Here is a 16,690-nt window from a genome sequence, read left to right as displayed (position 1 = left end):
ATGTGAACACATGCGGTTATGCATGAATTTGACTGCGGTCATGACTCTTGACCACAAGTGTGGCGGTAATATGGTCACCGTAACAGCCCTAGGCAGACCCCATTTGGTCGATTAGGCTGTTGGTCTACCGATCGTATTTAGTGTCTCAGTTGTGAAATTTCTTTTTTGTGGCATGTCTTGATTGACACCTGTCTCGGTGTACTAATCCATTACGGAGGAGCGGGGATGTCACCTGTAGTGCATTTAACCTTAATTCCCATAATTGCTAATCTACGATGTTTGTTTGGCACCAAAATCCGAGCATTACGCACATTTGTGAATAAAAATAGTGAAGTATGATCACATTTATAGTAAAATAAATGCTGCAGTAGCGGTTTCTAAAGTATTTCTGCCGTTTTTGTTTCATAGCTGGTAAATCACACAAAGCACTACAAATAGGCTACAATATAGTGCTGCAACACTGCCTGGCCGGGGGCTGTGCGCACGTAAAGAGCTGAGTGAAAGATACATTTTTAGTAGAGCTGCGCACAGGCATAAATGGGTCTAATTTTCTTGAAACCAAAGTCTGAAGTGAGACATGACTTGGTCCTTGTGTATCTTGGCTATTTACATTGTTTTGTTCTATGCTTCTACTAGACAGACTTCATCTCACAGCAGGCACGAACATGACTCCAGTCATGCTACCACTGTAACCTCCCGCCGTTAAAGGGGCAGGTAAAAATGTTTGTCATATGTAACATTTTGGTTAAGACACGGATCACAAAATGAAATTAAACAATGTACCACATTACTACTTACTGGTAAAACATTTGTTTTAGTAACATTACAAAGCATGCTCATCTGTTCTTTTTCTTTTGTTGGTGTAATTTTGGTGGCGGAAAAATATTTTGGTTGATAAAAATCTGAGTAGTTGGTATATTTTTATATCTACCTGCTGGTGGAGCAAAAGGTACATTTTATGCCCAGAGGCCTAGGCTACCTAGTCTGCAAATGTAGGCTTATAAATGTGGCCTTTTTTGAGGATCTGATAGTGTTACTGATTGTCTTAACTCACAACCACCTAATGAGTTGTGGCACTTTTTCCTTCACATCAAACAGCATGTAAACAGTCTGTTTTTTACATCCCTAGAGAATGACAGTAGTTCATCAATGTAGCGCCTCTCCCTTTCAATAACCACTGTGTGAAAGGGAAAATGTCATGCTCTGATTCAGTGGAAACTTCATAAAATGCCTAATTACTTCTTATCCCATGTGCAAATAGCCTACAGCTGTGTCTGCCCGGAGCTCACTAGCAAGGGAAACTGAGGGTCCAGAATATTTTCTACAATGTTGCAAGTTTCCAGCTGTACCAAGTTGATACAATGTTTCAATTTCCTAGCAGACAGGCCATGTGTAGCCAATATGCTTTATTATGCTATGTTTTTTTTTAATTTGTTGGCTTTATGTGGGTATTTTTACATAGTTGGCCATGGCAATAGTTACTTTTAGATTTGTATATTTAAAAAATATATTAATCTCATCCACATGACAATGCTTTTGAGATTGGAGGACTTTATTGTAAAATAAATTAAACTGTTCCATGATAATGCACATATGAAAATCATAACTGTCACGCAGATCGGTAGAAATGCTAAGATAAATTAGCACTCCTAATGGAAAAGGTTGCCGACCCTTGGTGTAGCCTATTACCGTCAACTTCTAGAGCAAAATGGCAGAATCTGCGAAGGCCGGCAGCAGCGGGGGGGGGGGGTTTGGGAACCATTTTTCCCCCCTTCTTTTGGTTAGGCTAGTTTGATCTCAGGCTCACTGTTGGGGTGGCAAGTACCCTAGTGGTTAGCGCATTGTAACCGGAAGGTTGCAAGATCGAATCCCCGAGCTGACATGGTAAAAATCTGTCGTTCTGCCCCTGAACATGGCAGTTAACCCACTGTTCCAAGGCCGTCATTGAAAATAAGAATTTGTTCTTAACGGGCTTGCCTAGTTAAATAAAGGTAAAAAATAAATGAATTCTTAGTTATTTATTCACAGCGTGCTTAAAACATCAGACAAGCTCAGTAGCCTACATATAGTTGATTTGATTAAATCATGTCTATATATGGAAAAATACTGGTTCTAAATTTTCGACCAGACGATTGGTTGAAAGAGCACACTGCTCTTGGTCGACCAATTCTTTTTAGTCGGACAGCCTTAGATTTACCATGTGACATCTATGGGATCATAGCTTTCACCTGGTCAGTCTCATGGGAAGAGGTCTTCCTAAAGTGTTTCCTTTTATTTTGTCAGTTACCTGTGTTGCTCATATGTAACTGGGTGGTGAGTGGGTTTACTGTATCTGAAGAGGTCACCCAGGGGCCAAGTAATGCTTTGACTTTATTCACTGAACATGTCAGAACACCAGATGGGCCTGGGGCATGCTTAGTGGTTCAACCAGCATTTAGCGCTTTGCTGATATGGTTCCCCTATTGGAGACCTACTGTACTCCACACCAGTACACGTGATTGCTCATAAGTGGTTTTACTGTATGGAGGGCAGTGAGACAGTCGGCAAACAATGCTGTAAGATTTATTCTCTAAACCTGTCACACAAGCTGGTGGATGATTTGAATGTAACAGATTATGGATGACCTTTCCTATATTTATCATTAAATGCACTCGCAGGGAAGAATGGTAACCATTTGATTTATTTTCCTCTGTCCACAGAAAATCTCAATACCGTGGTCGGAAAATCCGAATGAGCTGCGACTGTTTACTTTCTACTTGTCCAATGTGGGTAGAGACAACCCACAGGGCAGCTTTGACTGCATCCAGCAGTACATCACCAGGTGAGAGACCACAGGAATTGGACATGGGCTGGCCTCATCCCCTCTTTGACATATAACACATGCACAAATTCATCACTCATTCACGCATTTTTATATACATATAAATACCCTTTAAAGTTCTGTTTTGGATTGAAGCTTCTGTACCATGGCCCCATGCGGAGGAGTTTGTTAACATGGTTAAGAGCTGAACTGGATTAGGAATGTCCTGAAATGTGTTTTTAGGAGAGTTCTATCTGCCTCTGGAGTCTGATCGAATAACAATGTTGTGCAAATGTATTGAATTGGGTCAGATGTTTGCGTATTGACGAGAGGAACTAAGTCCCGGCTCTGACTGTCTACTGTTTTAACACCTATCATGTCCTCAACCATTTCTAATGAGACGTGTTTGGCTGGAGATCACCCTGGATGCTTATGAGCCCCTAATTCCAATATAAACCAGAGGCAGAGCTGCCAACTTTATTTCATCCTCTTCCAAACCATCAAAGTTAGGAAGAATTAAAGGAGGAAACAAAGTCAAAACCAGGAAAGATTATGATTTAATGCAACGTTGGTTTGTTAATGTGGGAAACCACTGTTGAATAGAGAATCAAGTTATAATGCCCTCAAGACAGTGGTATGTCATGAATATTAACCCAGTTAGGAGTGTTGGGCATAAAACGTTTACAGAATGTACTTCCTCACTCGTCTTTATAGGCAGTAGTGTTTCACATAAGATTTTTATTTTTTCCCTGCAGTGGTGGCAAGCGTAGGGGGTCACTTAGTTGACCTGTTGGTCTGTCTGTTTAACCCTTTCTCCTGTGTGTTTCTCAGTGAGGGGAGCATTCAGCTGGACTGCCTGGGTGGAATCCAGGACAAGATCACGGTGTGTGCCACGGACGACTCTTACCAGAAGGCCAGGCAAAGCATGGCTCAGGCAGAGGAGGAGACCCGCAGCAGGGGTGCGATCGTCATCAAGCCTGGGGGGAGATACGTGGGTAAGGCCCTTAGACATTGTCTACACTGAGAGCTGTGGTAACACCCAAATCAGTCAAAAACATGGGCTACTAATTTAGCCCTAGTCTAGGATGGATGCATACAAGATTTATCAAGTTTATTTTTTGGGAGATGTTCCCTCATGTCTGTGTACATCCAGGGTGAGTGAATGCTGACTCAGTGGGAGGGACATTTTCATGTGAATGCTGCTCCTTGGTAAGCTGTCTAATATCAGGGTGTGGTAGGGTGTGTGGAGCACGCCAGGCAGTCAGAGCAGTAGCATGCTCATCAGCCAGGCTCTTATTGAACATGTGGGTTATTTCCACATCAGTCAAGTGCTCCGACCTCCTAGTGTGGCCCCATCCAGTGGGAGAGATTTTAGACTCTTATCCAGCCTCCTCCAGGGTAGAGATGCCATTTCCACACTGAAAACACACACACGCAGGGCTGCTTCAAGTGAACATCAAACATACTGTGTGGGCTTTTTACTAGTCTCAGGAGTGCTGCATACTGAAACTGGTTCTGCTGCAGTTCAGTGAAGACCATAGCAGCCCTGAACAGAAACAAATGTACCTAGAAATCAAACTGCATAATCTCTAATATGCATTGTTGTTTTTGATTAAGCTTTTAGGATACACTGCAATTTACTTGTTGGAGAGGAAGTTAAAACGGTGTGGTGTCATTTCTGCCGAGTCCCAAGCCGTCTTAGTCACACTTTTATATCCACATGACCTTAATTCTGGTGAAAAGTAGCTGAGCTCACAGTGTATGTGTAATTGCAGGCTCATGGTTCCCTGTGTAGGGCCCAAGGGGCTGACTTGGCAGGATGTTTAGGAGCTCAGACCTTCACAATGCCATGCCTGTGACTCGGCACCAAACCAATTGCCTAACTGCCCAGTCGCCACAAACGCCATCACAGATTCACAGATGTGTTTAATGTAGCTGTTTGGCCAGGAAGCAGCTTGTTCAACTATATGTACTGTGGTGACTTTATAGACTAGTTGGGTTCATTTATGAAGCTCACCCTGATATTATAACAGGTACTGCTAGATGTGTACTTTTCTCTGTTGAAGAGAACATTTTGATGGCTGTCAAGTAACTTTTTGAAGATGTTCGTAATCAACCTACAGTACAACTTCTCATTACAAAGCCAACCTCTCATGGTTATGCCACACAGGCCCAACCTTTCTGACACAGCCATGTCTCTGTTCTAATCAGGTAAGAAGGTGCAGATCCGGAAACCAGCACCTGGGCTGTCTGACATCGCTCCATCGCGGCGGACGTCGCGGCCTGTCATCATCTCTAGCAGTGCCGGGAAGAAGAGCACGGCGCAGCAGAGGCCCCTGAGGGAGCGCCTCACCCACCTGCTAGCCCTCAAGCCCTACAGAAAGCCTGAGCTCATCCTGCGCCTGCAGAAGGATGGCCTCTTGCCCTTCGACAAGGACTCTCTGGACAGCCTCCTGCAACAGGTTAGTTAAGTCAGTCACGCTCCTAGGGTATGGTGCCTTTCACAACAGGTTAGTTAAGACAGTCACGCGCCTAGGGTATGGTGCCTTTCACAACAGGTTAGTTAAGACAGTCACGCTCCTAGGGTATGGTGCCTTTCACAACAGGTTAGTTGTACTGGGGCTTGGCAGACCCATGGCCCTTCTGAGCCCAGTGTCCTCAACAGATAAGTTAGTCACAGGACCCAAACCACCTACTAGAAGTCCCTTAGAGCCAGGGGCTTAGCCTGTGTTTACAGGCCAGCCCTCCAGCCCACTGCTTACAGAATGTTCTCACTGCCTGTGTTGCAGGGTATTAATGGTGCATTTCTTGAGGATAGGTTTAGAATATGCATTCCTCCAGAATACTGTCATGGCATTAATGTCATGTATTGATTGCTGTCTATAGGTGGCTAACCTAAATGTGAGAGACAACACCTTCACATTGAAGGACTCTTTGTTGAAGGACATTCAAAAGGACTGGCCAGGCTACACTGAGGGAGACCAGCAACTTCTGAAGAGGATCCTTGTTCGGTATGTGCTAGGTGGCGCTATATTACTATATTGCATGCCATATTAAAACCAGTGCTTTTGTGTACAGTTCCACATGTCAATAACTGCCAGTGGCATGAACCAGCAATAATGGAATCCTCCTCACTTTGGTTTGTGTACTTTATCACCTCAGCTTTGTTAGTTTAAACAAATGTCCATAGAATCCCAGGTGCTGTAGTTCCAGATATCCTCAGGAATAGTAGACTGAAGTCTGAAACCAGGCACCACTCACCATGTGTGGTTTTCTCTCTGCCCTGTGTTCTTGACACGCCTAACTGGCTTTTTTTACTGGTGGGACCAGTGAAAAAAATCTGGTTTCTCAAGATCTGGGGCAGTAAGGAAATGCAGCTTGCAGCTAAATTTAGAACAGGCATTGCAGTGTGCTTAGTTGGGTTTACTGAGTTGACCCAAAATTGTTGGACTCAATATAGCAGGGAATATTTCACATTCTCAATGATTAAATGTTTCTATGGACTTCATTCAAAAGCAAGAGATGCCTACCATATGTCTTTTTGGACTGTACTTTGAGCCTTGGCTAGCTTATCAGCTGAACACCCTCCCACAATGTTTGAACACCAGCTATGGTCACGCAAGTGTAGTGCAGAAAAATGATTGGAAGACCTGTGATGCAACACTGTTCCAGCACATGCTGATCCTTGTGAGGTGGCACTGGTTCAAGGTCCAGGCTCGGCGCTTGAGTCGAGGCTCCTTAGGCTTCAGCTGTGACAGGACCACTGCACAGCAGCCAGCCTTCTCCCTAGGCTGTTCTCCCCACCCCTCTAGCGTTTCTTACACTTTCGCCTTTTTTTTTCTCCCTCTCTGTAGGGGCGGGACTTGGCTAATTCCCCGCTGTATCCCACTGCCCCCTACTGTCAACACTCTACCAACATACACAAATAATATTCTGTTGATGTACACACATCACACAATCTCTGTATACTGTGTTTTTATTTAGCAGCTGATACTTAGCATCTCACCCAAGGCTTTGCCAGATATCTGTTTATGATGTCTGACTTGTTTAACCAGGTCAGTTAAATGTGTATTTCTGTCTGAGACAAGGAAAATAACAGAATGTAGAGCAAGGCCACCATAATATGGTCGTGTGCCAATGTCACAGGCCCAGTGGAACTGGGAGTCAAATCAAATTGGTCACATACACGTGTTTAGCAGATGTTATTGCAAGTGTAGTGAAATGCTTGTGTTTCTAGCTTTAACAGTGCAGTAATATCGACAAGTAATGTCTAACAATTTCACAACGCACACAAATCTAAAGTAATGGGGGAAAAATTATGAATTGACCTTGGAGTTGGTGCTTTGAATGAACACACCGACGTAGAACTAGTTACATGACAGACTTGCCAACTCAATGAATGTACTTGTGCACTAGATTTAACCTGAATTCAGGAAGTTTTCCAAAATAATGAATGTCTGAATTGGGCTCACGCAATGTATTATTTATGTCTGTGGTGACTCAGCTTCTGACTTGTTTTGTTTTAGGAAAATGTGTCAGGCCCAGAGTCAGACTCTGAGCACCACCACAGTGGTTCCTCCAGCTGAGGTCCCACTCCCAGTGAGCCCTCCCAAAGAGCTGGCTAGCAGCTCCCCGTCGCAGGTGAGCCATCTCTTCTTCTACTTCTCCTTGTCTCCATGCCCCTGCTCCTCCCCTTCTTAACCACTTACTTCCCACTCCTTACAGAGTGTCCTCATAGGGCCTTCCACTGTTTGTGGTCCCATTAAGAGGAGTTACTGTAGATTTTGTTCGCTCCTTCCCCTCTGAGTTTTCCTGAGACACCGCATGTGCTTTACCTTCGTTTCCTCCCTTCTTACGCATTAGTAAATACACACCCTCCTCCGTACACACACAGTTGGTTCTGGTGTTCATTGAAAAGAGGGTGTTTTGGAACACTCGCTGTAAACATAAACCCACCAAGGTGCAGTTGTGTATGTGGCCAGTCTGGGTTTGGTGAGAGAAGTTCTACCAAACTAAACAGGTTATGGAGCTGTGAAGGTCCACAGGGCTCCAAACTGTACCCAGTGTTATTTCAGAACCAAGGACTTTCTGCTCCACTGTGACTAGGTCAGCCACTTCCGAAGTTGTTAGTGTAGGTTGGATCAAATGTAGTCTGTTAGTAATACAGTACCATGCATTGTGTGGAAAGGGGATGGTCATCCTTGGGGATGGGCACGGTTTTCCAGATATCTGAACAGACGTTAGTATTCTATTACTTGAGTGTTCATTTTTGCAGATCTCTTAAGGCCTATTTTGACAATGAAAAAGCTTTTAAATAAATTAAATTACGTTATCCTTGTGATATTACCCACAAGGATATACCATGACATTTGAAATACTTAATCTAATCTAATATAGCAAAGTTTTGAATGTAGTTTTTATAACTGTGCGTTGAGCTTCTGCTGCGCATTTAGCCCTCTAGTCCAGTCTGCCCTGACATTGGTATTCTATTTTCCCCACTTCAAATGGTAAAGGCACACACCTAACAGTTTCCACAAGACCTGACACAGATCATTGCAAAACACCTTTTTTTTGTGACTGAATCAGTTCAATCATAGTGAAAATCAGACTACTCTTTTACTGTTGCTTTTAGTGAAAAACTACAGAGAAAAGCAGCCTGTCTGCTGTTTACTTCTGCCATATGCATTTGTCATTCTTGTCAAGAGAAAAGCATTTGTTTGTGGGGGGGCGATCCTGCAATCTGGCAAGAAATGTCATTGAGATTATTTGAATAGTGAAATGCCCGTCCCTAGTCATCATACTCCCAATGTGGCTGAGAGATCCCTTTCACTCTGACCTTCTCTGCTTCACACCAGCACGAGCTTAAAGTTAATACTCAGGGTTTTAGTAAATATTCTTAATCTGTCAGTAATAGTTATCTGCTCATATTTTTTCTCCGAATCCTTAGAGTTGAAATGAGTCCATATTCCTGTTTTTAATTTTCTGCCTCAAACTCTGTTTGTGCCAGAAACGACCTGCTGCAGATTTCATCGATCCTCTGGCCAACAAAAAGCCCAGGATATCACACATGGCTAACAAGGCAGCGGTGCCAATAAATGGCAAGCCGAGTTCCTCCAATGGAAAGGAGGGGAGTGGGGCAGTGGTTGCGGTGCCAGCGGTTGAAGGCGTGACGTCCAGCTCCCAGCTCCCCCTACTTGACATCCACCGGCCCTTCGACCCACTCTCCGACGTTAGCAACGACTCCAGCCACAATGGCCGGGACTGTGAGGGCCAAGAGGCCGCTGTAGCTGAGAGACTGAGCCAGCCACCAGTTTTCTCTGGGCCCGCAGCGCTGTCCGTACCAACCCTGGGCCTCTCGTCCCTCGGACACACCGGCCTCGATGGGCCCCAGGGCAAGGGCACCTTGCCCTCCCTGCACGGCAAGTCCAAGAAGAAGTCCAAAAAACACAAAGACAAGGAAAAGTCCAAAGAGAGGGAACGTGGGCGAGTGAGAGAGGAGAGGAAAGGAGCAGAGGAGCGTGTTCCTGAGCCAAGAAAAGCCTGTGACATCACCTCCAGCCCTGAGAAACTGAAGAGCAGTAGTATTCCACACAGCAGCACAGGTGAGATGTGTACAAGCTATGGTGTGGATCTTAACCTCTCTATAAATTTACAGAGAGAAGTCTGTCATTGTACAATTAGATGAACGATTGGCAGAAGGGAAACCTGTTAAGCATGATTCCATCTCATGAATTTTGACCTTGGTGATTAATGAGACATTTTCAAAGTGGAAAGATGACATTATGTACTCAACATATCCGTCCCAATTTTAAATGAATTGATAAAATGGATGAATGAATCCTATACCTACAGTACCAGTCAAAAGTGTGGACACTACCTCATTCTTTATTTTCACTGTTTTCTTCATGTAGAATAATAGTGAAGACTTCAAAACTATGAAATAACACATATGGAATCATGTCCTAACCAAAAAAGTGTTAAACAAATCAAAATATTTATTTGAGATTCTTCGAAGTAGCCACCCTTTGCCTTGATGACAGCTTTGCACACTCTTGGCATTCTCTTAACCAGCTTCATGACGTAGTCACCTGGAATGCATTTCAATTAACATCTGGGGTATGTGGGGAAAAGAGACACTTCTCGTTAATCCAACCACACTGTCCGATTTCAAAAAGGCTTTACAGCGAAAGCATAACATTAGATTGTTAGGACAGTGCCTAGACAAGAAAAACCACAGCCATTTTCCAAGCAGGGAGAGGCGTCACAAAAACCAGAAATGCAGCTAAAATTAATCACTAACCTTTGATCTTCAACAGATGGCACTCAGGACTTCATGTTACACAATAAATGTATGTTTTGCTCGATAAAGTTCATATTTTTTTTATATATATAAATTTTACATTGGCGTGTAATGTTCAGAAATGTTTTGCCTCCCAAAACTTCCGGTGAATGAGCACATCAATTTACAGAAATACTCATCATAAACGTTGATATAATATACAACTGTTATTCAAAGAATTATAGATACAGCGGTTGCATTAAGCAGAAGTGTGACAGATTTCAAAAAGCTTTACGGTGAAAGGAAACTTTGCAATAATCTGAGTAGAGCGCTCAGACACCAAAAGAAGCCATACAGATACCCGCCATTTGAGTCAACAGAAGTTACAAATAACATTATAAATATTCACTTACCTTTGATCTTCATCGGAATGCACTCCCAGGAATCCCAGTTCCAGAATAAATGTTCGATAAAGTTCATCTTTATGTCCAAATACCTCCATTTTGTTCGCGTTCAGTGGAGTAATCCAAATGCACTGTGCTCGCGCAGTAACTTCAGACAAAAAGTTATTACAGTTGGTAGAAACATGTCAAACGATGTATAGAATCAATCTTTAGGATGTTTTTATCTAATATTCCAACCGGATGATTCCTTTCTCTTCAGAAATGAAAAGGAACACACCTAACTCTCACGGGAGCGCGCGAGATTGAGCTCATGTCATTTTCTCAGTCATCTGACTCCATATGCTCTTATTCTCTCCCCATTCACAGTAGAAGCATGAAACAACATTCTAAAGACTGACATCTAGTGGAAGCCTTAGGAAGTGCAAAATGACCCCACAGACCCTATTAGAGGCAATCACTTGAAAAACTACAAAACTCAGATTTCCACACTTCCTGGTTGGATTTTATCTCAGGTTTTTGCCTGCCATATGAGTTCTGTTATACTCAGACATCATTCAAACAGTTTTAGAAACTTAAGTGTTTTCTATCAAAATCTACTAATAATATGCATATCCTACCTTCTGGGCCTGAGTAGCAGGCAGTTTACTACGGGCACGCTTTTCATCTGGACGTCAAAATACTGCCCCCTACCCCGATGAAGTTAACAGGTGTGCTTTAAGCTAATTTGTGGTATTTATTTTCTTAATGTGTTTGAGCCAATCAGTTGTGGTATACAGAAGATTGCCCTATTTGGTATAAGACCAAGTTCCATGTTATGACCGCTCAAATAAGCAAAGAGAAAAGACAGTCCATTACTTTAAAACATGAAGTCAATCCGGGAACATTTTAACAACTTGAAAAGTTTCTTCAAGCGCAGTTGCAAAAACCATCAAGCGCTATGATGAAACTGGCTCGTGAGGACCGCCACACAAAAGGAAGACCTGGAGTTAGCTCTGTTGCAGAGGGTAAGTTCATTAGAGTTAGCAGCCTCAAGAAATTACAGCACAAATAAATGCTTCTGAGTTCAAGAAACACACATCTCAACATCAACTGTTCAGAGGAGACTGCATGAATCAGGCCTTCATGGTTGAATTTCTGCAAAGAAATCATTACTAAAGGACATCAATAAGAAGACTTGCTTGGGCCAAGAAATACAAGTTATGGACATTAGACTGGTGGAAATCTGTCCTTTGGTTTGAATCTAAATTTGAGATTTCTGGTTCTAACCACTATCTTTGTGAGATGCAGAGTAGGATGACCGGATCTCTGCATGTGTGGTTCCCAAGGTGAAGCATGGCGGTGGTGATTTGCTGGTGACACTCTGATTTATTTAGAATTCAAGGGCACGCTTAACCAGCTACCACAGCATTCTGCAGTGATACGCCATCCCATCTGGGTTGCGCTTAGTGGGACTATCATTTGTTTTTTAACAGGACAATGACCCAACACACCTCCAGGCTGTGTAAGGGCTATTTGACCAAGGAGAGTGATGGAGTGCTGCATCAGATGACCTGGCCTCCACAATCACCCGTCCTCAACCCAATTGAGATGGTTTGGGATGAGTTGGACTGCAGAGTGAAGGAAACACAGCCAACAAGTGCTCAGCATATGTGGGAACTCCTTCAAGACTGTTGGAAAAGCATTCCAGGTGAAGCTGGTTGAGAGAATGCCAAGAGTGTGCAAAGCTGTCATCAAGGCAAAGGGTGGCTACTTTGAATAATCTCAAATAAAAAACATTTAGATTTAACACTTTGGTTACTACATGATTTCATAGTTTTTAGATGTCTTCACTGTTCTACAATGTAGAAAATAGTAAAAATAACAAACCCTTGAATGAGTAGGTGTCCATACTTTTGACTGGTACTGTATATTACTGCAGTCTGCGTTCTTGTGAATGGAAGCCCTAATTGATCTGTGAGTTTATTGGCTTCAATTAAGAAAGTAGGGCTGGGAATTGCGAGGGACCTCACGGTATAGTATCACGATACTTAGGAGCAGATACGATATGTATCACAATTCGATTCTTCAATTTTATCGTGATTTGATGTTCCTAAAATATTGCTCACTGTCGGCTGCAGATGAACAAGCGGGCCATAAAACGAGTTTTGATCAGTGGAAGTAAGTGCTGAAAACATGTTGGCTCACCATTTTTATTTGAGGACAAGCTATAGGAGGAGAAATACCTAAGCTTTGTCACAGGTACAGTAGATGAGCTGTAGCTAATATTAACTACCTAGCACAAGTTTTACTTGGAGTCATAGAATCGATATATTGTTAAACCTTAAACTTCACTTACAAAGTAACCTTGTGCTTCCTTTCAGATCTCAATGGAATGTGCAACAACACCAGTGTTCCTTCGTCATCGACTGAGATGGCAGACTATTTATCGTAAGCACTTCCTACCTATAAAACCACAATACATGTATTAGGAAATTACCATTTGTTTCAGTGCAACAGATTCTAATGACATGGAAAGTGTGCAATTGAAAGCTATTTCATTGAAGTACTCCACTCTTACTTCTGCATTCTGTTTCCTCTTTCTGAACAGGGAGTATACCGTGATTGGCTCTTCCGAGCAGCGTCAAACATACAAGAATTACTTTAATACTGAGTATAGTGAGTACCGGGGCCTCCACGCTCGGATAGAGGGCATCACCCGGCAGTTCACTGTGCTCGACACTGAGCTTAAGCAGCTCCAACAAGGCACAGACAAGTACAAGGTACGACCCCTTTGGCCCACTGACGCATACTCTCTACGGTTCTACCTAAGCTGCTGGTGTTGTTATTATTGTTCCAATGTTCATCTTAAGGATTCATTTGTAGTTAATGTTCTGACAATCACTGATTGACACGTTTATTAATTGTTTTGCCATTTTTGTCTTTTAGACAATCCACAATCAGATACTCCAAGAGTATCGTAAAATAAAAAAGGTAATCTTTGCATCTGACAATTTGTTTCTCATAAAGCTGCTCAAGTAATTTTTCAACATACTGATTTTGTTTTACTTTCCCTCAGACGAATCCAAACTATAGCCAAGAGAAGAACCGCTGTGAATATCTACACAGCAAACTGGCACATATAAAGAAACTTATAGCAAACTATGATCAACAGCAACTTCAAAACTGGACTGGTTGACATTTTCTCTTTTCTCTCTGCAAACCGAAGAAAGAGAAACTCTGGATTCTGTTTGCTCTAAAATAACTTATTAAAGATGCCATGAAGGGAGGGGTTATTCCTAAAGATGCCATGAAGGGAGGGATGATTCCCCTCATTGGGGCCAAAAGCACTAGTGAGGACAAAGCAGACCACATTTCTTTAACTTTTTTTCTTTCGAAGATGTGACACTGGCATGTTTGGCCAGATCTCTGTGTAGCTACACTGCATCCGGAAAAGCTTTGTGTGCTGTTTCTCATACTCTGTCCTAAGTGCACAGAGATCTCTCGAAATGGAAAAACCACATTCTTTGGAGATCTCCAAACAGCCTTTCCTGGTTTGTAGACTGGGCGGTGGTGGTGACACTGAAATGGAGCCGGCAGATCTTATGCCAAATGCAAATAGTTTGTTTGAGAACAGATAAAATGTAATGAATTATGTTATCACATTTTTCCCCATATATTGAAATGGAAGGTTCTAAACTCTATTTTACTGATTTTATTTATTTTTTGTTCTTCCATAGGAGTAACAAGTTCTGTTATTTTACACTCCTCAATATCAGTACTACAAAAGTGTCTCTTTTTTTTTTTCTTCACATCTTGAATGTTAGTCAGTATTTTATGCAAAAACTGCCTTGGCAATCAAATTGTCCATCTGTTGCAGTTCATTTTCTTTCCTTTTAAAGAGCTGCACCTATCCCCATCGATTTAATAAAGACAATGCTATAACATCCAGTCAGGCATAGGTGCCTCTGCTTGGCTTTTCTTACATATTGTTCAAATGTCTTAACCAGAAGGACATCATGTAAGAGCAGCCTCAGGTGATAGGAGCTTACTGAATTTAAAGGGTTAACACAAGCTGGGAAAGTTGTTTCTGTTTGTTATCCCACCACCAGTCGTGGCAAGCTCTGATTGTTTTTCATATGGTTACGGTGATGGTACTTGGCTATGCCTGTATGCTATGGGGCAATGTTTTCCCTATGCAGTTGTTAAACCAGTTCACAATGGTGTCACTCAATTTGCCAGACCCACTGCCATGTACACCAGACAAGTTTGGATCCTTGGTGATCAACTAATGCATACAGGGAAGATGAAATAATCATCCCTTTGACCTAATGTAGTCTGTTAAATCACAAGTTGGAAGATACAGTATTAGTATACCCCATGCAGCAGCTTTTACCATTGTAACTTTTCTCTTTGCGACTGTTTTAAAGTGTACTAGAATATATTGGTAGTATAATTTCCCTCTAATTCATGCAAACAATTGGCTCTTAAACAAGGGTTTTATTTCCTATATCTAGTACTTGTTCATCTACATGATTGTCAAGACTGTTAACCCAAGACCAGCCTCACCTATCTTCCAAATGGAGTGGATGACTTATCTTTGTATCTGCCAGGCTAGTCTTCCAGATCTTTGTGTCCTGAACCCCTGACATGATCAGGAACGCTGTAATGTTTTTGGAATCTGTCACTGAGCTCTCCCGAAATTACTGTTCAGTAAATTTTGGTCTAGTCAACTAATGCCTTTCTGATCGACCTTTCTATGTGAAGATGAATAATCGTTAATCTTGTTACTCTTACCTGGGTTTTGTCCAAATGAGACATTTCCCTTTGTCCATCAGAGTGCGTGCTTTATGAATGTTACAATGACCAGTATCTTTACTTAAAACCGCTTCCTAAGGAAATACAAATCCAAGCAAAGGCCTGATAAAACCTCAATATGGAAACTATTTCTAACCAGCATTAAAACCATAACTAAATGCTCTCCCATGAATCGAGCAAACGGCAAAATCATTTGAGTATGTTCTACTTACCATTGGCGATTTAAAGAATTGTTGATTTTAGTTGGGACGTCATTGTTATTCGTATTTGCCCTATGACATTTCAAGTCTTTGGTTATGATGTGAAAGGGCTCTTATTCACTTCAAATGGGATATCCATGCGCTCAGATGTTTCAGTGTAATGTATCATCCCCTCCTGAAATCCAAACACGGCCAGCGTTCAGAGATTCATTTATCATAATGCTGATTATTGGGGCTGATTTGAGATTGCCTCTGGATTGAATGTTCTGTGATCAGAATCAATTCTCAGCATCACCCAGTACCGTGGAACCCTTTAAATAAGTGACTTCATCTCGGCGTGAGTTGTTTTACAGAGACATTCTGATAGGATTACTGTATACATTTCTCTTGCGGTCAAATACATTTTGATGCCGTTCTCATCAATAAAGATGGTTAAGGCATTTATTTGCTCAGATATGGAGCTAAGTTGTGTTAAGTATGAATTGCCAGTACAGAACACTATGGAATGAGTTGAATGTGCCAAATGACCTGTTGTATAGGTTTTCATATGACTACAAATGGTGCTGTTTTAGCAAAGAAATGGCTTTGGATGAGTCTGGGATATTGGCGTTTAAACCCAAAGCACGCTTTTTGAAACCGTAAGGGATTAGGACTTAAATTGACAAATTTCAATAAAATTCTTTCAAAGCCTTTATTTTGGGTCATATTCTGAGGTAGTTATTGCACTTTTATTGTATAGCATTTGAAACACACAAAACCACACATTGAGTTTGAGGGATGATTTGTTAAATATTACAACTGTCAAATGCTAAACATTAATGATCGTTTTCCTTATCCCTTTTCAGTCATAACCTGAGATTTTACTGAATACAGGAAAAGGGTTACTTTCTATAGCGGTTCCTTTGGTTCTAAATTATTCCTCCTTCCTGGTACTTTAATTGCCCAGGGTCGTCAGTTGTTTTGCTGATAATTGTAGTGTTTCCTGCCCCATTTCTAAATGTGATTTCCCCATGATAATTTGCCGGGAAGCCTATATTTAGCCCTGTGGACATGAATCATAGGAGCCTGATGAGAAATTGTGGCAGACCTCTGACGTTTGACTTTTCTATTGACAAAACAATAGTATCTGAATTTGTTTAGCTCCATTGTATCTTGTCTAACCTGTCCTTGATTAATATGAATACCATTGTCAAGAAGCAACATCATGGCATGT

The 16,690-nt window shown here is 41.9% G+C and overlaps 1 protein-coding gene across 1 annotated transcript in view; it reads left to right on the top strand.

Annotated features, from left to right (window-relative positions):
- The window catches only part of LOC106613783 (RNA polymerase II elongation factor ELL), a 60,970-nt gene extending 44,799 nt beyond the window's left edge, over positions 1-16,171 (top strand). Inside the window, exons 3-12 of the mRNA XM_014216393.2 lie at positions 2,700-2,821; positions 3,632-3,795; positions 5,012-5,262; positions 5,687-5,811; positions 7,327-7,441; positions 8,808-9,402; positions 12,844-12,910; positions 13,071-13,242; positions 13,409-13,453; positions 13,539-16,171. Of these exons, the coding sequence (XP_014071868.1) occupies positions 2,700-2,821; positions 3,632-3,795; positions 5,012-5,262; positions 5,687-5,811; positions 7,327-7,441; positions 8,808-9,402; positions 12,844-12,910; positions 13,071-13,242; positions 13,409-13,453; positions 13,539-13,658 (1,776 nt within the window). The 3' untranslated portion in view covers positions 13,659-16,171. The remainder of the gene's footprint in view (positions 1-2,699; positions 2,822-3,631; positions 3,796-5,011; positions 5,263-5,686; positions 5,812-7,326; positions 7,442-8,807; positions 9,403-12,843; positions 12,911-13,070; positions 13,243-13,408; positions 13,454-13,538) is intronic.
- Positions 16,172-16,690: the final 519 nt, after the last annotated feature.

This window comes from Salmo salar, chromosome ssa10 (genome assembly GCF_905237065.1).
Source record: "Salmo salar chromosome ssa10, Ssal_v3.1, whole genome shotgun sequence".
NCBI classification, from domain to species: domain Eukaryota; kingdom Metazoa; phylum Chordata; class Actinopteri; order Salmoniformes; family Salmonidae; genus Salmo; species Salmo salar.
Note: the sequence above shows the minus strand (reverse complement) of the source record. Positions and strands in the feature narration are given on the sequence as shown.